This window comes from Coptis chinensis, chromosome 9, assembly GCF_015680905.1.
Source record: "Coptis chinensis isolate HL-2020 chromosome 9, ASM1568090v1, whole genome shotgun sequence".
In the NCBI taxonomy this organism is placed as follows: Eukaryota; Viridiplantae; Streptophyta; class Magnoliopsida; order Ranunculales; family Ranunculaceae; genus Coptis; species Coptis chinensis.
In genome coordinates, this window is record NC_141464.1 from 52,176,159 (window position 1) to 52,197,677 (window position 21,519).

The following is a 21,519-nucleotide window of genomic DNA, read 5'->3' on the forward strand; positions in this document are numbered from 1 at the left end:
ATGCTGAACGTGTTTTTTAATAGTCCTGAATGGGAAATCCCAAACCAAAATCTTGTTTATGCAGAATACTTGTTCTATAAAAATAAGGGCCGCAGTATTGGCACCCCATAAAATATTTCTATCACTCCTTTTGGATGTTATATAGTGTCTTGATGCATCTTATTTAGTGTTTTGAATAGTTTATTTAGTGACTTATATCATCCAAAGGGGCTAGTCCCATTTTATGGGGTGTCAATACCGCTGCCCTAAAAAAAAAAGGGCTCACCGCATTTCAGCATTCAGAATGCGAAACAAACTCATCCTACGCAGTCACAATGGGACGGAAATTCACAGGACAAAGCACTGAAGATCAAAGTGCCAAATTTTGGAATATCAGCAACCTGAAAAACGAAAATGTCCAGATAAAAACCCGATTTCAGCACATATCGGCAGCCAAACCATAGTTCAGTTTGAAATTCCGAATATGTCGATGAAGTATCGATAATTTTCACATCAGTAGGGTTTTGACTTTTGAGACCTAAAACCTTCAACACCAAAAAAAAAGAATCAAAATAATATCAATGGCAACCTCGTGCGCCAGATCATTTATCCGGAGCTCCACTTTCCGCAGTGCAGCGGCTAAAGTGACTCCTCAAGCCAAAGCCGCTCGCTCATCGGCTTCCCCATTCCGTCTTCCAAAACAAACACCTCTCACTAATCCCATTTTCAGGTACCAGATTAATTATTAATCCACTTCTTTTTTTAATTATTTATTTATTCATTTATTAATCAATATTTTTTTTAATGTGTTTTATATTACCAGGTCACCAGTTGAATTGAGTTGTGCTATGGAATCATTATTACCATTTCACACTGCCACTGCTTCTGCATTGCTGACTTCCATGCTTTCGGTTACTCGACCCGGTCTCGGTTGGCTTCCCGAAGGTAGTTAAATGTAATACTTTTGATTCTTTATTGCCATTGTTTTTTTTTTTTTTTTTTTTTTTTTTTTATTAGTATTTGTTTTTGTATTGATTTGATTAGGGAGAAATGACGGGACTGATTGATTGAAATTCTTCTTGCTTGTGAAGATCCGTAGCTGTTTTTGTTTTAATTGGATGCGATGAATTTGAATTTGAGTATGTATTGTTCATTTTGATGAATAAAATAGCCTTGGATGTTCAGATTGTGTTTATGTATTGGTTCCCTGTTGCAATACGTAAAGTGAATTTTTCATTATATCTGGTAGTTTGTTGCTCTGACTTTACTCTGTACTTTTTTTGAGAGAATGTGGAGTACAGTAACTTTTTGAGATAATACATATTCTTGGTTACCTGAAGTTGAACATTGGTACCATACACGGCACCTAGGTGTTGAATAGTTCTTATGTCTTCGTTAGCAGGATACCGTTATGACTTATGACCTTCATTTATTCCATCTCCAACAACTGTTTTTCAATGGCGAACAAATTTCCCACGCACATTCAAAAAATGTATACTTCGGTTCCGAAATACAGTTATAAAAGTAAAAACAAGTGTGAAATATTGTATTGCTATTATCTCGGGGTTTGATGGTCTTGTTCGTTGAGAATGTCGACAGTTCTTTGAAATTTCGAATAAACCACTCATTGTGCCATCTTCATCATCCATGTCTCTTTCCTCTCTAACCTCTTCTTCATGACCAAATGACTCTTCTAACACTATATGTTGTTCAATTTCTTCAACACTTAGAGATAGATAATTGTGTTGAGATAAATTATCAATTTGAGAGTTGAGTATTGATGAATCATCCTTTGGAGAGTTGGATATTGGAGAGATTTAATGTTGTGAGAGTTAAGAGGTGGAGGGGTTGAGAATTGAAAAGTGGAAAATTGAGTTGAGTTGAGATTGTATGTTGATTGGAGAAGGTGGAGAGTGGGGTTATATTTTTATGGGGTGTGCCCTCTTAGATTTTTTTTTTTTTTTTGGAAGCCTGTTTTAAATGAGATCAGTAACTTGGGCAACTCGGATGCTGGCAGGGTTCGAACCCGGTCCTCTGGTAGCATCACCCAAAGGTTTTACCAACTAAGCTAGCTGGCACTTGCGAAAACTTGGTTTTTTGTTGGGACATAAATGTAATAACATTTTTCCGGTCCGGGTATGCACTCTTAGGAATGGTGTGCGCCTATAATATCAGCCCTCAGTAAAGGACCTTGGTCAGGTCTAGACTCTAGCACAAATAAACTATTAGCCTCTCATACTTCCACTAAAACCTTTCCAAAAAGCCAAAACCCCCTTCACAGTCCAATCCCAATTTCTTCCCAAAAACTGTGGAGATCATTTCTCCACTCAGCCTCACCGCAACGCAGCATTAAGAGTACTCACTTCTGAGGCCAAAGCCGCTTGCACTTCCGCTTCTCAGTTTCGACTCCCAAAACAAAAACCTCTCACCAATTGCATTTTCAGGTAAAATCTCAAAAAGCCTTATTAGCCAACTTACTTCTGGTTTTTTTATAACTAATTAATTGATGGGTTTTACATGTATCTTTCCTGGTCAGTCTTGAATTGAGTTGTGGAATCACTAATTCTCATTTCATACTGCTACTGCTTCTTCATTGTTAACTTCTATGCTTTCAATCTCTCCTGCTTGTTACAGTCCGCTCCCAGAAGATGCTTAATTGTCGTATTGATATTTACAGACATTTTATTTTTTTCCCGATTGTTAATAAATAATGAGGCGAAGAAAATGTAGTGTTGTTTTTATGAATTTAATTTTGAAATTGTCGATGAGAAATAGTGTGCACTGATTTCATTACTTGTGAGAGATTATACATAAGAACAGATTCTATGAATTGATATTTCAAACTACCACCATTGGTTTTGTATTACCATATACTAGTTCACCGCATATCGGTGAGTGAAGGAGATGGAGAGGGAAAAGTTGGGAGTAGGAGAGGAGCAGGCCAAGGGATAAGAAGAAGAGTGAAAAAGAGGATGTGGACTGAGGAATGTGGTTGTGAAGATGGGAGGAGAAGAGTGGGTAATTCATAAGAAAAGGGTTTTGTGTTGCTTGGAGGTGGAACAAAGGAAGGGCAAAATTTGTTTTTACATGACGAACGTCAAGATGTTGTTTTCTTATGCCCCTAGCCCAAAAACACTCACATCGGTCGTTGGGGATTAAATATATGTTAGTACCTATAGTTCTCAATAATATGACCTTCCTTTTTACTAATGTAGTCCCCCAGAATGTTAATTATGCTCTTGAAAGGCGAATTACTAGTGCTAGGATTACAGAAATGGCTAACTAGAACAGTATACAGAACGTTGGATGTAGCTAAACCTGAATCACGATAAAAGTCTATTTCTTTTATGTTGTGTCATTCTATTTCTGTTGATAACCATCTTCCAAACTTTAGATTCGAGATATGGAAATCCATGATTTTTTTTTCTCACACTATTGACACACACTTGTAACAAAAGTAATGCCAATTAGCACGGCCTTTTAAAGACTTTGATAGTCTCTCTTGTCAAGGATGATGCAGGATCATAGATGAACTCTTCAATTTCTTGATATGCAAAGGCTGGATGGAAGGCTTTAGTTAAGCTCTGCCAAGTTAGTAGTAGCTTAGTAAATTTGTGTTCTGTTTAGAATTGTTTTCAGGTCCCATTTTATCATTTAAAGAGCCTGCGTGCTCAATGTTACGTTGTTTTTTCACACATGTTTTCTTGTGGGAAACCATTTTTACTGTCTAGTTTACTGTTATAGTTCCTGATTTATTCCATGTTTGCTTGAGTTTTATATGTCGTTATTGAAGAAGCTTCAGTCAGTAGCTTTGTGTCAGAGAAGAAACCTGTTACATACAGATATTAGTGATTGTTATGTGCGCCAATGACCCATATATTTTTTAATTTAAAAGAACTTTTCAAATAATCGCTCCAAGCAATACTTAACATTTTAATTCCATATGTTCTTTTATTGCTATGTAAATGTTGAGTCCATAGATTAGTTGCATATTATTTAAGTTCGATCTTATTTCATTGTTCTAATGCATATAGAAAGATAGCAGTTGCTTTGTCCTCAGTACGCTTAGACCATATATGGAAAAAGCTTAAGATACATGAATCCAACGCAATTGGGACAAATTGTGGAATCTATTTAATTGCTGATGAGTAGAGAAGAAAATCAGGAATGATGACTTAACCAAACCAATAGGATTGCCGCTTTCTGTACTGTACGAATGCGGGTTGTCAGGTGTTTTGACCAACCAATCTGAAAAATATTTTTGTAATGATTTGAGCATTTTTCTAAGTGATGTTCTAACGACTAAATCTGGTGCCTCTGTATCAGCAGGTCCATAATCGTGGTTTGATTGCTCAAGTGATAGATTATGCAGAAGTCCTAGGCGAGTACTGACACCAAATGTTTTCTTCATAAGTGGGGAACAGAGTGTTCCCAAACTATTCCTTGACGTAAAACACACTCGGAGTTTTGGAAAGAGAAACTTGTATTGCCTAAATGCAAATGAGAGGTTTTTGTTCTTATTGTTTTAAGAGGTGGGATACTATGTGTACTTCATAGAATAGATACATTTATTCTGGTTCAATGAAGTTTTAGTTAGTAACATTCATCACGACTAGTTCTGGGAAATGATAGGTAAAAGGTTTCAAGCGTTGAACAAGCTATATTAATCCATCTCTCCATCTTATTTTCTTTCAACCACATTCACGGACACAGCTGTGCTGCATTGCATTTTTATCCCGATACCAGTCCCCACTCACCAGTCACTCTTCCAAATTCAAGACATGTATCAAACCAAACTTCCAACTGAAATTCCAAAATATCGATTTCCGATATTTCGCGTGACACTTAACTTGGTCACTGATAGGGTTTTAGACCTGAAACAAAAACCCCATTTCATTCCCAAACTTACAAAACAAAAAAAAGAGGAAGCAGAAAAAAAAATGGCAACCTCGTGCGCCAAATCATTTCTCCGCAGCTCCACTTTCCGGAGCGCAGCTGCAAAACTAACTCCTCAAGCCAAACCCGCTCGCCCATCGGCTTCCCCTTTCCGTCTTCCAAAACAAACACCTCCCATTTTCAGGTCTCATCTCAATACTCCTAATAATAATATTTCACTTCTGTTTTTTAATTTTTAATTTTTAATTTATTTTATTTATTAATTCACGTATTTTTTTTAATTGTTTATTTTTATATTGCCAGGTCTCCAGTTGAGTTGAGTTGTGCTGTGGAAACTTTGTTACCATTTCACACTGCTACTGCTTCTGCATTGCTGACTTCTATGCTTTCGGTTTCTCGACCTGGTCTCGGTTGGCTTCCAGAAGGTACCTAAATGTAATGCTTTTCATAATCATGGGGTCACAATTTAATTATGTCTAAATCACGTATTAGCAATACTTTAGCCATAAATGAATAATACAAGGACTTGTAGATTCTTACCTGGTGACCCTAAGTGGTAGTTGAGAAGCATAAAAGCGGTGAAGACTATTTTCCTTAGATTGATATGTGGTGGCGTTGTGGATCCTATTTTGCATGAATACGAAGACCTTGCATCTTCAGAAGTCATCCTTGGCATGAAAAGGGAACCAAACAATACTACCAAAACAATCTCTTTTTCTTTCGTGCAAGTGTTGGGCATAACACAATCAGAAGCCATTAATCCTCACAAAGCCCAAGCGCATAACTTCCCGAAACTGATATCAACCTTTGATAGGTCTTAAAGTTAGTTGATCATTATGTAATTATAGAGAGGTGGTAACAATATTAAATTTGATCTGTAATAGTGTGGCACATCATTATGATTTGACACTACTTTATTTAAGGATGTAAATGAAGCAGTTAGTATTACCTATGCTTCAGCCACAAACGAAATATAAGGTACTCTAGCTACTCACTTGGTAGAATGTGGCTGGAACCTATTTTGTTAAAGGTGGCACCGGGGCGGCAATTTTCAGTAAATATAGTTGCAATTCGTTGTCTAAGGCATTACTAACACCTTGCACCTCACCCCTGCCAACATAGTCTGGAACTAAGATTGCGATATTAGATTTTATCTTTCTGATAAGTAATGTGCATGTCAGTATAAGCTAAAGCTTATGCCATAACTGAATGTCCATCATATAGAATTAATGCTTGTACAAAGATGTCACAAATACCATCTCCTGCATGAGGGATGAACACTCATAACTATTTATCTTAGTTAAATATGTGGTAGTGTTGTAGATCCTCTTTCTATTCTCTCTATCTTGCTAGAATAAGAACACCTTTCATCTTCAGAAGTCATGCGTGCAATGGAATTGGAATTTTGGAACCAAACAATACTCCTACGTAAACTTGAATGTATGTCAGATCTCCCTTTTGTGTGAAGGTTAGATTAATGTAGAACTAGGTAAACCATTCTACATTAGTCAAGATCAGAAACAGAGCAGTATACAACTGAGCCAGTTCTGACTTATGCTTAATCTTATCGCATCTGTTTATTGTTTTTCTTGCTTTTGAGAAATTGTAGGAAGCGTGGCTGATAAGTGAAATGTTCAGGTGCATGAAGTAGAAGGGATGGACATATGGAAGAAGTTTGCATGGATTAACACTCGTGACTCATAAAGATTAAGAGTTGTACCTGATAACAGAAGTTTATTTACAACTGTCATAAATGAGATGCATACTGGAAACTTTTTTTTAATCAATTTTTTGGGAATTCTTATATGATCAATGTACTTGTTTTCTTGATCAATGTTGTTGTTTTCCTGATGAGATTGTTGGTCAAATTCATCAACTTTGCTGCACCGTACCTGACCCTGAGCTTGAAATGTTTTTTTTTAATCTAAGATAATTAATTTGCTTTTAGTTATTTATGTCATTTTTATGCTGACAGTATCTTCAAAGTTAGATTAGTTTTAGATGATTCAAGAAATAAAATCTATGTTTTTTTCTTCTCCTTACAATTTTGGATGATACCTCACTGGCTACTTGGCTAGAATGTTTGCTATACCAGTATATATCCCCTCATTAGGCTGACGGTAAGTGACATGGTATTAGAATTGTCTAATTGTAGCTATGCATCACTTTACCAAAAAAAGATTGTAGTTATGCCACTATGTATTTTACTAGAAAACTATATAGCAGTGGGTTTTGGAAGCCTCAATTCCTTGAAATTCCCACAGATATGAGACATCGATCTAGTAGAGGTTTGGTTATCTAAATCTGAGACAATATTCCATGAGATGAAGACCAAAATGAGGCAGATGCAGGTTTTCCGGGAAATAAGCAAAAGGTTCGCGCAACATTTTTCAATTCTGGTCGTGTGGGTGAATGTAGACAGATTGGAGTTTGAAGATATAGGTGAGAGTGTGAGACAAATAGGGGTTTTGCTGGGTTTAATGAGGGATGGAGAGATATTGATGAGACAGTCTACTAGACAGTTGTGAGGGACTGAGGGTAACCCGAATTTTGTAAACTACATTTAGGTTCCCACTCCCTCTTCGGCAAGAGTTCAATTCACTCACAGTTAGATTTAGTAAGAGAAAAAATGGCACTTTCACATTAAAAATTGATCCATTACAGAAAAGAGACAAGCCCAAAAGTAAAACTAGAATTTTAGATTCTAATTGATTTGATATTTTCAAAAGTAAGAGTGCTTGCATGTCATAAATCAATTACAAATTTGTTGATAATCTGTTGTTACAGAGAAGGTGAGCTGGAATTCTGAAGTAACGATACACATTGAAATTGTCTTCTCAATACACCTTCACAAAATTATTATTTATAATTCACTCTCAGAAATAATTTGATGTGTAGTCTGTACTCTGTTTTAGATCCACCTTCAGTTCTCTCAATCAAAACAAGTTCAATTCTGAATTTCAAGAGTGTAGCAAATCTACTATGACTCTCCTCTCCAGAAGACCTAGACTTCCGAAGCCACCCATTTCCATTGGTTAACAAAATTTATAGGGTACAAATAAAACATAATTTCCAAAGAGTGAGATGCGCTATTAAAAAGAGCTATGGTTAGCTATGGTTAATATAGCATACAGAAATTTTCCGGTGGTTATGAGATAAGGAGATATTGGTATTATTAGAATTTTTCAATGAACCAACATAAAGACATGTTGGAAAGTAACGCACAAATCAGTGGCAAAAGTCATGTCAAAATCATGCGACTTAATGATAATTGCGTTGCTATGGTAAGTTGGTGATCATCAAAATCGCATTCATATACATAAAAGAGAAAACATTCTCGCCTCTTTTGGACTAAGATTGAGTGCCCAATTATATCCTAAGCATTAAGCTTTATAGGCCTACCAAAATCAGTTCACAGCACTGTAACCACTGTTGTCTCCAATTCTAAGCAAGGAATGAAAGCTTAATGCCTAGTACGTTTCATAGAAAACACATGGGTCTGGACCCTGGCCCAATGAAAGAAGTTACCCACCAGGGTTTTAGCCTTCCTTTACTCATCATTAATCATTTTTCCCCGCAAACAAAAAATAAAATGGCCGTAGCCACCTCGTGCGCCAGATCATTTCTTCGCTCAACCACTTTCCGAACCGCATCAAAATCCGCACGCTCTCCATTCCAACTTCCAAAGCAAAGCCCTCTCTCAAGTCGTATTTTCAGGTCTTATCTCAATAGGCAATACCCCCCTATTAGTTAACTCTTTTATTATTATTGTTTTTTAATGTGTTTTATTCTATGGGCCAGGTCACCGGTTGAGTTGAGTTGTGCTGTCGAAACATTATTACCATTTCACACTGCTACTGCTTCTGCATTGTTGACTTCCATGCTTTCTGTTTCTCGACCCGGTCTCGGTTGGCTTCCAGAAGGTAGTTAAATGTAATACTTTCTTATCTTTGCATTTTTTACTTTTTTTTTTTATTGTTTGTTTGTGTATTGTGAACTGATTCATTGAAATGCTTGTCTTTTTAAGATTCGTAGCTGTTGATGGAATGATGATGATGTTTGAGTTTGAGTATGTAATGTTGGTTTTTAAGGTTTCGAGAAATTACATCATATTTTTGCAGTTTATGTTAAATGTTTGAAGATCCTATTGAATAAAAACATTCTTCCTTTTTGGATTTTAATATATGGGATTCCATGATTATCTATTTCTGCTGCATTTAACACTTTTGGGGCCGGAACTACTTTCTTCAATTTATGAATATCTATCTCATATGGGTGTTACACTTCCTGAATTATGTGAAATGAGTTTCATGGGTTTCTAAGGTTCATGTCATGGTTTTATTTGCCACACAAAATGACACTCCTTAGCATGCCTTCCCTATTCTATGCTCTTAGCCTCTGAGTGAGCTTTTGACCTCCCCTACTTGCTGTGCTTAACATTAAAGAATACTAGCTTCATAGGATTGTGATCTTCTTATATCGTGATAAAAGCCACAGATTATTTGGTGTTGACTTTAGATTTTGGGGGCATTAAGTATAGAATTATTAGAAACTAGGAGAAGATCAATTTGAAGCTATCTCATGCTGCTAGCACATCTTTAAAGAGAAGGAATTATATTACCATATCCTTAGCCTATATATGTGGGAGGTACTAATTCTTCATACGAGGAATTTTGTTGCGGTTTACGGTGTTGAACAGTTGCAAAACAGTGTCAAGGTTACTTGATAGAATACATGAGAGAAGATAAAGAGTTACCATGATTGTTACATATGCATGGCAAGGTTTGTACTTAGTGGCCAAATGCGTTTGGTAACAAATATGTCAAGACACTGGGGCCCATAAAAAATTTGCTAGGTTTTACTATCTTGCATGCATACCATAAACTTCGTCTGGTGAGTTCAGGGTTCAATATTTGTAGAATATCTAGAAATCTTAAATTGGTTCTATGTTCTCAATTACTTGAGTGATATGTTGAGACTTGAGACCCATTTATCGGTGTATATCAGTTGGTCAGGGAAAAAAGAGAGCGTTCAATGGCTACATGCTTGGGTATAGACCTACACCAAATGGGTGGGAATGGATATGGAGTTGAACATGTATCGGCAGATACTATCTAGAACAAAAAAGGTTTTTTTTCAAAAGTGATCAGTGTTCACACTTTCTAATGTTTGTCAGTAAAAAGGTTGAATTTGGGAGGGAGTTCCTGTACCGGTTATAACCAGGGTAAAACAGGCACTCCAATAGTTATGTTTGTGCCCTTGTCGGATTCTCCTCGACATGCCAACATAATTTGTTTTTTTTGGGACTGGACAGTAGGACACCTTTGGTCAAATCTATTCTTTGGTACGTATAACAAAATTGCAAGTTTGTGGAGTGCTGTTAGGCACAATGCCATATTTACTTTATCACATGACATGCCTTTAAGGCTTTAACACTTTTTTCTCTTATCTGAAGTTGATCACGAAAAAGAAGATGGATGAGAAAATGAGGGATATGTAGAGCATAAAGACATTGGGATACTTTTGGCTTATTTTTCTATACCATATTCGATGAAGACTATGAAAGTTGTTGGAGTCTTTTCGTATGAGCTATATATACACTTAAGGCGTGAATGTACGTGGATGGAATGTAGACGTAATGGATGTTGTTACTTAAATACATATATATCCTAGGTGACTATGGAAGTACTGGATCCTTCAGCAACTGTGATGTAGAACTGCAGAAGATATTGTAGGTTTACCCTGTTTCAACAGGGGTAGGGGATATGCAGGTGGCATATATGATAAGTCTGCTTGATAATGTGTTTGTATCTCTGTTGCATGGGTACTTCATATTTTCTGTTGTGTCTCGTGTCGCCGTGTCCGACACTCCCGTATCGGCGTGTCACGACCCAAATACGTCACCTACACTTCTACAGTAAGAGGTGTAGGATAATGTATCTTTTATAAGATATAACCCACAGAAACATAAAATATTAGAATTGAGATCCTGTAACCACAGAATTTTACTTATCTTTTCAATAACCTTATTGCCAAATAGTTTTTCTAATAAAAAAATTAAAATTAAAATAAATATTAGGCGTGTCCACGTATCTGCTTTTTAGACCATGCCGTGTTCAAATCTCCGTACCGGTGTCCAAATTGGACACCCCCATACCCGTACCCATGCAACACAGGTTTGTATTGTGTGTTTGTTGGTCTGCAACTCTGCATCACTGCATGTCTTCCTAAAAGGTTTTTTTGTGTGTATGGATGGGGTCCTTATTCCTACATATGTACTGTATGTATTATGGTGTACTTACTACTAATAACAAGTGATTATAAAGGGAAAACTCAATTAGTTTATTTTTTTAATAATTACTCCCCCATACTTTTTTGTTTCATAATATTTTTTGGTAAATGTTTCTGAGAAAATTTTCGGATGTTTCTAAGAAGAAAGTTTTGACAAATTGGGTTACCTAATGATCCTGTTTTCTTGGATAAACTTTTAGGGGGTACTTAATGGCGTGGTAAGCTTTCTTTCACAACAGAATATAACAGCTTATCACCCAGTGTCCAAGAATAGAAGTCTATCCAGTGGCCTACTGCTCAAGACTTGGGAGGTTGGACCCAAGGTCTTGCGATCAGTTCCCACCTTTGCTGGGGAAAGGAGGATTTAAGGGATTTTGGAACATAGTTCTTATTACCAAAAATCATATAAGTCTTTCCAACTAGCTATAAAGTAATCTAAAGGGAAGTCTCTAAGCTCTCTGAAAGTCGTTGACCACCTATTAAGAATGCTTTATGGATTTGATAAGCTAAAACTGAATCGGGAAATATCAATGTCCACTGTCAACATAATACTTTAGATGCTGTGATCACGTCATATGATGTTGGCTTACAGTAGGTTTCTCTTTGTAATAGATTTGTTTGTATTGGTTTTTTATTTAATGACGGCAACTTGCTGCTATCCCCTTCCTCTGCCTTCAGTTTTGAAAGACTAGTGCTTTTTTGTTCCTGTTGTAGGCAAAGACAAGACTAGATGAAGGGCAAGCAATGATGAGATGACTTGGATTTTTTGTTGTTTGTCAAAGGGTCTCTTCTATAGATTAGGTGAGAAGGTTAACTTTATGAAATAACGAGAAGTGTATGCTAATAATGTTGAAGAGGGCCCATTATATTACATTCTGAATTTGTTTGGGATCCATATGTACTTTTTACGAGGTGCTATTCTTCACAAAAGGTGGAAAACGATTGTTATTTTGATTGAGGATAAGTAAAGTATGGATGCAAACCTTTTTTTATGGGTACTTAAAGTACTGACATTCCACATTCTTATTTAGTGGGTTTCCTTAATGGTTATTTTCTCACTTCAGTTTTGTTGCCAATTATTTGATTTTCCTTTCAAATGCTACCTATTTTATATTTGGGATGTCCGAATCCCCATGAGCCATGACCTTGAAATTTGCATTAAGTGGGAATGTACCATTTAGGCATACATACCTTCTTGTACGATGCAAAGTTGCAGAGTGAACCATAATTACACATTTGCAGTGGTGGTTTATTCGAGGCAAAGTGAGCGACTAACTATATGAGTGTAGTTTCGATCTACAATCTTCATCCCCTAGGTGCTTTTCAGCGGAAGAACAATTATGTTTTTGACGCTTGAATCATGGCCTCCGCCTTCCAGTTTTGTTTCTCTTGTCTCAGCTCCCAAGTTTTGATTAAGGTTATTTAGGAGAAGGATTTATGTTGTTTTTCTGAGGACTCAAACGACGTTTTCCTATTGATGTCAGTATAGCAGTTGAAGTCAAGTACTTCTGTATGCACTATATGGTTGTGTCAAGTTTTTGTTCAATCAGATCAAGAAGTTTTCTTGCTATTTGGGCTCATGTAAGCTTGCTGGTTCCATGAATGGATTTAGGCATCTCTCATGTTGAGCTAAGGCTGTGTTTGGTGCATTAGGGAGTGTAACCTATGGGTCTGGTGAAGAAGACATTTTGATTGTTTTTTAATTTTGGTTCCTCCCTTATGTGAATAGCGGCTGTGCCCAGGTAATTAGTGCATAAAGAAACGGCTCATTAATGTGAGTAAAGAAGTCTGGCGTAGAAGCTTTGATGCAGTAATTCATGACATGAATAAGACAAATCAGCAAGGAAAAACACTTACTGAAGTGTTTCTTAGAAGGATAAGGTTGAATGAATGGGTTTTTTTTACATGTGCAAGTAGGACACCTTGTTAAGTGCACCAAACACATCCTAAATGAAGGCTATATATGAAGAGCTGCTCCTGAGGCCTATCCCTGTATTTACTTTGATGCTTTCAAGCTCAATTGATTGAAAACATATATTTCCTTTTACATGTTCATTGTTTTTGTTTGGTTTTTGTGGTTTGTGTGGAAGTTAGAGAGATAATATTTAGATACACATGCTGTCTTCTTTATGCTTCACTGAAGTATGCTGTGGTAGTAACTAATAAATGGTGCACAAAAGTAAAGATGATCTGAATATTGTAATGAATTCCGACCAGTTATAAAGTATCTGTTTGTATTATGACTAAAGTAGCCTTTACTGATTTGCTGTATTTAATCAGCTTGCACTGATGATGTGTGATGAATGCGGTGGATATGAGCAAAGTCTTGTGTACCAAAATCCTGCATTAAGACAGTGACAGCCGATAAGTTGTTAAGTGTTGAATAAGCTGGGAGACTGCTAATTTGTATTTAAGAGAAATTGACTTTTAGAATTCATGCGCAACTTTGATGCCTGAATTCACAAGATATTTGTTATGTGCTTGGTATAAAGTCTAGTGACCATTAGATATTAAAAGATGCCCAAGTACTTTTTGAATTTTATCTCCATTTTTTGTTCTTCTTTCCTTAATGTGTATGTGTATATTAATATAAATTCTCAAGGAGTATACTGATTTCTTGTATTTAATCAGCCTGCAATGATGACGTATGATGTCCTTCACTGGATCGGAGCAAAGTTATAGGTCCAAAAGTCATTGATTTGTGAAGCAGTGACTCCTGATAAATTAGATGCACTCAGTGAGGTGAAACTCTTTAGTTTTTTTTGTGAACATCAAGATAGGTGAAGATGTCTGTTGCTTTATCAGTGGCCAAGTTTAGTTAGGGTAAATCCTTTTGTTTTGTTTCTGGTTCCAACCGTTCAAGGAATGGGATATCAAATGTCTAGATCTGCATAAAAGTTTTCACAAGTATGTATTGACGATAAATTTGTCATGAAATTGTAGCTACTTTTTGTAATTGATTTTCTTGGTACTAGTAGATTGGCACCTGAAAAGCTAAATGGATACACCTTAGGCACTTAATACCTTGTATAACTATTTATACATTTCTTTTTCTTGTTTTATTTTTGTTTTATCCATTTTACCCTAATTTCTTCCTCCATTACAAACAACTTTGAAAATCTCAGAGCTATCTATTAACTTTGTTAAATAATGAGAACTTTCTGGTTAGTAGGGTTTAGGCCAGATGCAAGAGTTCCCTCTTCTCAATTGAATCTTTCGTCATTTCTACTTCAGTTTTCCTTTCAAACCACCAAGTTACTTTCAAAATCTAAAGTTGCCACCAAGGTGTCCCATCCACACTGGATGTTAGAATGAATTGCATTCTGACCATTGTTAATTTGAAGAATGGTGGAATATGTTTGTCAGATTTGTATTCCTTTTACCTTGTACATGCTGATGAAGTTCTGAATTTTCACCATTTGTGTGAGTAAGTGAGTTCACACAGGGAATGTTAAGGTATACTTTGTTGTGGTTTCACTTTATGGAAGTCCTAGTGATTCCCATTTTACTTTTGTTGTGGTATGATTTGGAGGATGAGTTTCTATGTGTTTATTTGTGGCATTTGGCTGGGGTGAAATCGGAACACTTTGAGGGGTGGCCTAGAGGTGGGACAGATGCTATGTGGCAAAAGTATCTAAGGATGGAATTCTGACATAGATATGTCAGTTTTGCATTTGATATTGGAGTATTCCACATGGATATGACACCTGTATGGAGTATTGCTTCCACAGGACTGATATTGTTGTGTAGGTATTGGTATTTATAAAGACTAGAGTTATAAATGACCATTTTGATGCTTTTGCATTGCTGCCGTTTCATATTAGTTATTACCGTGCAATTATGCTGTACATATAGATGGGAACATCCTCTTCTGTCTCCCAGCCAATTAATTCCTTTGTTTTTCCTCCATTTCATTTAGAGTGGCAATATTTAAGTCTGATTTGTTGTGGAAAGTCTATGCATCACACACTGAGGTGCAAAACAGTGATTGAATTCATTTTCATCCCTCATTTTAGGAAGCTTTTGGATTGATACCTTCTCCTCTTTTCTTTTCTTTTTTGATTTTTCCCAGAGTAATGCTTTCTTTTCTTGTGGGTATATAATGTAGCTGGCAACACACACATATATATATACATGCATGTAGGTTTTTGATAGCTTCTACACGTGTTCTTGTATTGTAGATGGATGATTGTCATTCAAAATGTGCGGTGCGCTGGTGGTACTTTCCATGGATTTCAGACGGAATTTGTAGAGCTTTCCAGTTTTGTGTGTGGAAATTCCAAGTTGGAGATTTTGTGTATCGAGTGATAAGTTAACAGTAGATTCATATTCCCAAAAATTGAGTCTTGGTGTGAATTTGATCAAATTTTGAACACAAGTCATAACCAATTACAATGAGCTTCACAGGCTAACATGGTTAGACTATCAGTAAGCCGATTGGGTCAGGGTCACAAACTCGCAATGCTTAGCTTTTCTTGTGTGTAACCACAACAGTGTATGATTAATATTGTGGTTGCTGACATGTTTTGAACTTACCTCTATATGGTAACTACCTAGCAACTCCCACAAACTTTCCCATGCTTCAGAATCTTAATGAGCACCGCTGCACCGTCGGTACCACTTTTTAACGTTCGTAGTTGGCAATTATGTCTCCTTTACGAGGGACCCAATTTTGATGAATTAGGAACACATGAACTTCATTATGCACTTGAGTATGCCAAAGGTTAGATAGTTGGGCTAACAAGAGGTGGTATTTCGTCTAAAATTTAGCATACACTAGACGGGGAAGTGTTGGTTTCCTACGTGAGAACTGGGGCAGCTGTGGCGTGAACACTTAAATGTGGTCGTAAACATGAGCTTTTGGATGTCCGATACCCTTGGGTCCTTTAAATATACATTAAATTCTCATGAACTTTAATCTGTCATTTTGTTAGTATAAATTTTAACATCTATAAGCAACCACTTATAAAAGCAAGATCATTATTTTTCCCGATAATTAAAGCAACGAAGTTGAGGTGTGTGCTCGATCCAAATCGGGGGAGGCATAATCATCCATAGGATAATGTTGTTCAAAGCTCTCCTATTCCAAATGGTATACACCCATGTGATAAGGTTCAACTCCATATTTTCCGACATTGACATAGCCTTCACGGTTATCATTGGTGAAGTAAATGCTATTCAGTTTACATCCAGGAAAGCCTGAAGCTGCTAGAGAGAAGGAAGAATTATGACCCACACAGGCTCTTCAGTTCAATCTACTTAGTAGAGTCCAGGCCAGCTTGAAGACAAGGAAACCACGACTATAATAATTAACTAAATACACATCATCAATCTACTTATCCCTCCTGATTAGTAACAAACTAACAATTCGCCAGGTGATTCCACATTTCCACCACATACTCGCCTACCACAGAATCGGTCGCAAAAGGGGACGGTTGGATGATTAAATGTTTGGGTCCATTCGGATGAATGAGATCATAAATAGCTACAGTTTCAGTCTAATCCACCCTTTGTCACCCGGCTTGCAGAAGGCTAGTCTACATCAATCACCATAGATTGCCATAACTAGATAATTAGGATTTGATGCCGGGTTTGCAGATAAAACTGCCTTATGTAGATAACCGGGGAAGCAAACCGTATCCAGTGTAAGTAAAAAGAAGGAAATCTTCAAATTCTGTTTGTGTGACAGACTGACACTAATATCCATCAATGAGAACATTTGTGGAATGCCAACAAGTTTCGGCCAGCTTTGCAAATTGAAAATGCTACGTCTAGCAGACTAGCACTGGTGCGGTAACTATAGTTTTAGATGAAGTATCTGTGAATTGTTGGGATTATTACAGACACAATTATCTACTTTGTTTTGGAACTTGTCCTCAGATTTAAAGGTCTTACAACCAACTCGGAGGGAGCCTTTCTCTACGGACTATAAATTATAAATTGAATGTCAACATGGTCTTCTAAGGAAGCCGTATCTCCTCTACTTGCATTTTCTACAATGAAAACCATACATACATCTTAGTAATAACTCGCTCTCTGGAAATAACCTCTCCAACATCGGTGAGATGATGCCAATGTTAGATATTCCGGCAAACCTAATATGCAAGCCTAGGATTGCTAAAATGATTAACTATATTCCTGCACACCGGACATAGAAAAAATCTCTGTAAATATCTAAAGACAGCGAATGTGAAAGGCTCTTGGGATTTACATTGATGCTTTCCGTGTATGTTGGACAAGTACACAAAAAATTTATTCAATGCACAACATTCAAAATGTTATCACTTCAATCTCCACATATTTCATCTTTCATATTGAAGTATCTGTTTCATATTTTAGTACCAGATACTAGGTAAACAGAACCATCACTGTCTGCATCTAATTGTAATACACGTTTCATATTTTAGTAGCAGATCATAGCACCTGAATGCGATCAGGAAAACAGAACCATTGCTGTGTGCACGTATTAACCATGCTACGTTTACGTGCTTCTAGCACTTCAGGCTCTGGTCTATCTAGATAGCGCCGTTTTGGTTATGGATAGTCCACCTATATGGTTAGAACAGAGTCTGGAGCAACATGATGTATCAGTCGGCCATTTAGATTAGTACATCTAGTAAACTGCATCAAAGTACGCAGCTCTTTGACGGAATTGCAGTTCCTAACAACTTGAGGCTGTTTAGTCAGGATGCAAAAATGCAAATTTTGAAGTCATATGTTGACTCTAGAATAAGAATTTCCACTTAAATATAAATAGCTAAATACAAGTAGATTTAGTTGATGTTGCTACTAAACATTAAAGAACAATGAGCTGATTTAATATTTGTTGGAGTTATCCCTCACATGAGGAGAGAAAACAGAGCTGAGAGAAAGATGTTGAAATGTCGAATAGGGGATTAGCTGACTTCGCTTTGGTTCCAGAGACTAGGGCGACCAAAGCCATAGAGGGCGACCAGCTTCGATCTCCAAGATTTGAAGGCCAATGTCTAATTTTTTAGGTGGGCTTTGCTACAGTACCCGCGAAATTTGGTTTTTGGAGATAAAAAAAAAACCCAAAATCAAGGTTTTGGAAAACCTAACCTAACAAGTCAGAAGGATTGGAATCCAGACTAAAACAAAGAGAGAACTTTTACGAGATACAACCCTCAGAAAGAGATAAAGAGTGATCTAGTAAGGTGAAGAAAGGAGAAATCTTCCTTCCCACTTTATTAAGAACCGGCTCTTGTGGAAGTAGGCATCATTGGCGAACCACGGTAAATCTTTGTGTTGTGGTTTTGCTTTTACGCTTTACATTATTATCCATTGTTAATAGTTGTTTAGCGAGTTGGGCATGTTAGTATAGGTTGTAGTTGATATTTAGATTTTGTCCCGAGTTGAATTGTGTTCAAATACAAGTTATCCGTGTAATTGGGAATCGATTGGTATTGATATAATCCCCAACAAGTGGTATCGAGCCTTGGTTAAATAGCCTAAGGGTGTTATCCGAATCTTGGTCGGGCGGTGTTTGACGTAAATTCCCCGAGAGAAGATTTGAGATTAAATAACTTGTAGAGATAGACCATTCCGTGAACACTCGTATGATGAGTCCGGAATAGGAAGAACTACACCATCCGAAAGCCAAGATGGAAGACTTGCTATATTGCAAGGACTTGCACTTCCCATTGAGAATGAGGAGTAAAACCGTAAAAGACCGATGAGGTCGAAAGGAAAAAGCTTGACAGAAAAAAAGCGATTGGATACATTCGACGATTGGATTGACGATGTTGTCTTTCACCATGTGGCCCAAGACTACTACCTTCCCTATGGAAGAAACTCAAGACCTTTTATGAGAGGAAGTCGGGTGGAAACAAAGTGCTAGTCGTTAAGAAGTTTGCGCACCGGTACCAAGAAGGTTCTTCAATGTCCGAAAGCATCTTAATGAAGTATAGAATATCATCAATCGATGCATTTGATGAAGATCAATTTGGGAGACGGTTGAGGCTTTGTTTCTATTAGGCTCTACCCGAAAGTTGGGAGACATTAGCGTTTCTCTACATGGAGCGTACCAAGGATGGAATTGTTACCATGGAGATGGCTACCACGCCTTTGTTGAATGAGGAGACTAGAAGGAGTGCAAGAAGCAAACTCTTCTCACTCGTAGATCCTTTTCACGAGAAACGGGGAGAGGTCAAAACAGAAAACCATCTCGCTCTAGAGGTGATGACGTAAAATCTAGGGGTGAAGCTAGAACTCCTAAAGCGCAGAGGCAATGTTACTATTGTGCCACAAAAGGCCACTTCAGATATGAGTCGCGAAACAATCAAAGAGGGATGAGAAGAATAACCGCGGTACATGAAGACATGGTGCGAGAGGAACGGAAACACAGCAGAGATACTACCGCACTAGTCGACGACTCCCAATGGAATTGTGGTCGATTGTGGTGTGTCTTTGTCTTAGTACCTCATGTCGATACAAAGTGGGTGATAGATACAGCATCCTCCTATCACGCCACAAATTTTATTCTTCACTACCTACAACCGTGGTGAATATGGTGAAGTGAGGATGGGTAAATGGCGTCCTCAAGATTATAGGCATTGAGATGTTCATATAGAAACCAATGTCGGCTACACCTTGACACTCAAGGATGTAAGACATGTCCCCGACATACGGTTAAGCCCTAATTTCGGTGGGAAATTAGATGACGACGGCTTTGTAAATTCGTTTGGTAACGGGTATGGAAACCAAGCGTAGGTTCCATTGTAAAAGAGCGGAGGAAAGAAATTAAACTTGCTCTTTTACAAAACACAGGCTAGTTTGTGTAAAGCGAGGAATCTTGTGAAGAAGAAGATCCGAATCGTGGGCACAAAGAAGGCGTGTCACATGGGCATAAAAGGGATGGAAGTTCTTGCTAAGCAAAAGGCCGTGCGCTTGCATTAAAGGTACACATTTAAATACATGTACTCATTGTTTGGTAGGAAAGCAACACAGGTGTCTTTCCAAAGATTCCCGCCTCACGAAAGACATCGACCTAGCTAGTGCACACGGTTATCATCCTATGAGAATGAAGTCCCACCAGGGAGTTTCAGACTTTGACATTCATTGATGATCGCCAAAGAAAGATATGGGCCTATAGTCCGAAGACCAAGGATGAAGTACTTTGGCGTGTTTGAGAAATTCCACGGATGGTGGAAAGAGAGATCGGGAAGTTGTTGAAGTGTATTCGGCCGATAATGGGGTGAGTACATTGGGCCATTTGAAGAGTATTGCCGCGAGTCATGGGATTAACTAAATAGCGCACCGCTCCCAAGACACCGCAACAATAATAGAGAGAATGAACCGCACTATCAAGAAAGGATGAGATGCATGCTATCTCACTCTAAGCTACCTAGAAGCTTACTTTGGGTAGAAGCAATGCGCATGACCATGCATGTGATCAACCTGTCGCCGGCAAAAGCCTCCGAATAGTGATTATCCGAGAGAGTATGGTCGCAGAGATGTTGATTATGGATACTGGTGGTATTTGGGTGCGGGGCATTTGTGCATATTCGATGGATGAGAGATCCAAGCTTGATGACAAAGCCAAAGCATTTTTCCGGGTTATGGAGATGAAAAGTTTGGTTACAAACTCTATGATCCGATTAACAAGAAGGTAATCCGTCGAGATGTTGTGTTCTTAGAAGACCAAACCATAGCCGGAGGAGGTGAGAAGTTCTGAGCTTTCACCAATGATCTTGTTGATTCGAACCGTAAGTTCCTACCGTGGAACGTCACGCGTAAGGCATCGAGAATGCTGAGAGAACCATGAGTTTGAAGCTCATGATGAGAATCCTATTGCTCATGATGGGATAGAACCTATTGGTATAGAAGATGCGCCGATGAGATGCATAAACCACCACCACCGAGCAAGTAGAAGTAACCTCCCCGGTGGCACCATAGATGGGGCAAGGAGGTCCGACAGAGGGAGACTAGCTTCAACCGGTATCCACCACATAATCGCGCTACTGTCGGATGGTGGAGAACCTATGTACTATCAAGAGGCACTTGAAGGTACCAAAGAAAAGTGGTTGAAGGCCATGATGACGAGATGGATTCTTTGCAAAGAATCACACTTATGAAGTTAGTTGAGAAACCCACGGGAGAAAAGTTCTCAAGAATAAGTGGATATACAAAGTCAAGCATGAGGAGAACAATCCTCACCCAAGCACAAAGCTCGCCTTTGTTGTGGAAGCATTCGGTCAAAGGAAAGGGATTGACTTTGATGAGATTTTCTCTCTCAGAGTGAAGATGACTTCTATCCGGGTGGTATTGGGTATGACCGCAAGTATGAACCTAGAGGTTGAAAGCAGATGTTAAGATTTTTCTTCATGGAGACCT

At 37.8% G+C, this 21,519-nt stretch overlaps 3 protein-coding genes across 28 annotated transcripts; all 3 read left to right on the top strand.

Moving 5' to 3' along the window:
- Positions 1-383: 383 nt before the first annotated feature.
- On the top strand, positions 384-3,888 carry LOC147476597 (protein NUCLEAR FUSION DEFECTIVE 6, mitochondrial-like). Of its 6 annotated transcripts, none has more exons than XR_015209575.1 (4): positions 497-709; positions 803-924; positions 1,024-1,118; positions 3,476-3,888. XR_015209575.1 is itself a non-coding variant. In XM_086584968.1 (3 exons), the coding sequence occupies exons 1-3, from the start codon at positions 561-563 to the stop codon at positions 1,044-1,046; spliced, it is 294 nt and encodes a 97-aa protein (XP_086441094.1). In that variant the 5' UTR covers positions 384-560; the 3' UTR covers positions 1,047-1,318. The 6 variants fall into 6 exon arrangements, 3 of the variants coding, with proteins under 3 accessions (XP_086441094.1, XP_086441096.1, XP_086441095.1); XR_015209573.1 differs by having other exon boundaries at positions 3,490-3,888; XR_015209574.1 differs by having other exon boundaries at positions 3,500-3,888.
- A 964-nt stretch (positions 3,889-4,852) lies between these two features.
- On the top strand, positions 4,853-6,822 carry LOC147476598 (protein NUCLEAR FUSION DEFECTIVE 6, mitochondrial-like). The gene is made up of 3 exons (XM_086584955.1): positions 4,853-5,059; positions 5,179-5,300; positions 6,485-6,822. Exons 1-3 carry the CDS (start codon positions 4,920-4,922, stop codon positions 6,502-6,504), a joined length of 282 nt encoding a protein of 93 aa, XP_086441081.1. The 5' UTR covers positions 4,853-4,919; the 3' UTR covers positions 6,505-6,822.
- Positions 6,823-8,360: 1,538 nt separating this feature from the next.
- On the top strand, positions 8,361-15,701 carry LOC147476599 (uncharacterized). 21 transcript variants are annotated; one of them, XR_015209569.1, is made up of 5 exons: positions 8,364-8,592; positions 8,677-8,798; positions 11,367-11,384; positions 11,881-11,967; positions 13,798-14,187. XR_015209569.1 is itself a non-coding variant. In XM_086584960.1 (4 exons), the coding sequence occupies exons 1-3, from the start codon at positions 8,369-8,371 to the stop codon at positions 11,375-11,377; spliced, it is 357 nt and encodes a 118-aa protein (XP_086441086.1). In that variant the 5' UTR covers positions 8,364-8,368; the 3' UTR covers positions 11,378-11,384; positions 11,881-12,170. The 21 variants fall into 21 exon arrangements, 12 of the variants coding, with proteins under 12 accessions (XP_086441082.1, XP_086441086.1, XP_086441090.1 ...); XR_015209565.1 differs by lacking the exon at positions 11,367-11,384 and adding an exon at positions 15,348-15,701 and having other exon boundaries at positions 8,366-8,592; positions 13,798-13,908; XM_086584960.1 differs by lacking the exon at positions 13,798-14,187 and having other exon boundaries at positions 11,881-12,170.
- Positions 15,702-21,519: the final 5,818 nt, after the last annotated feature.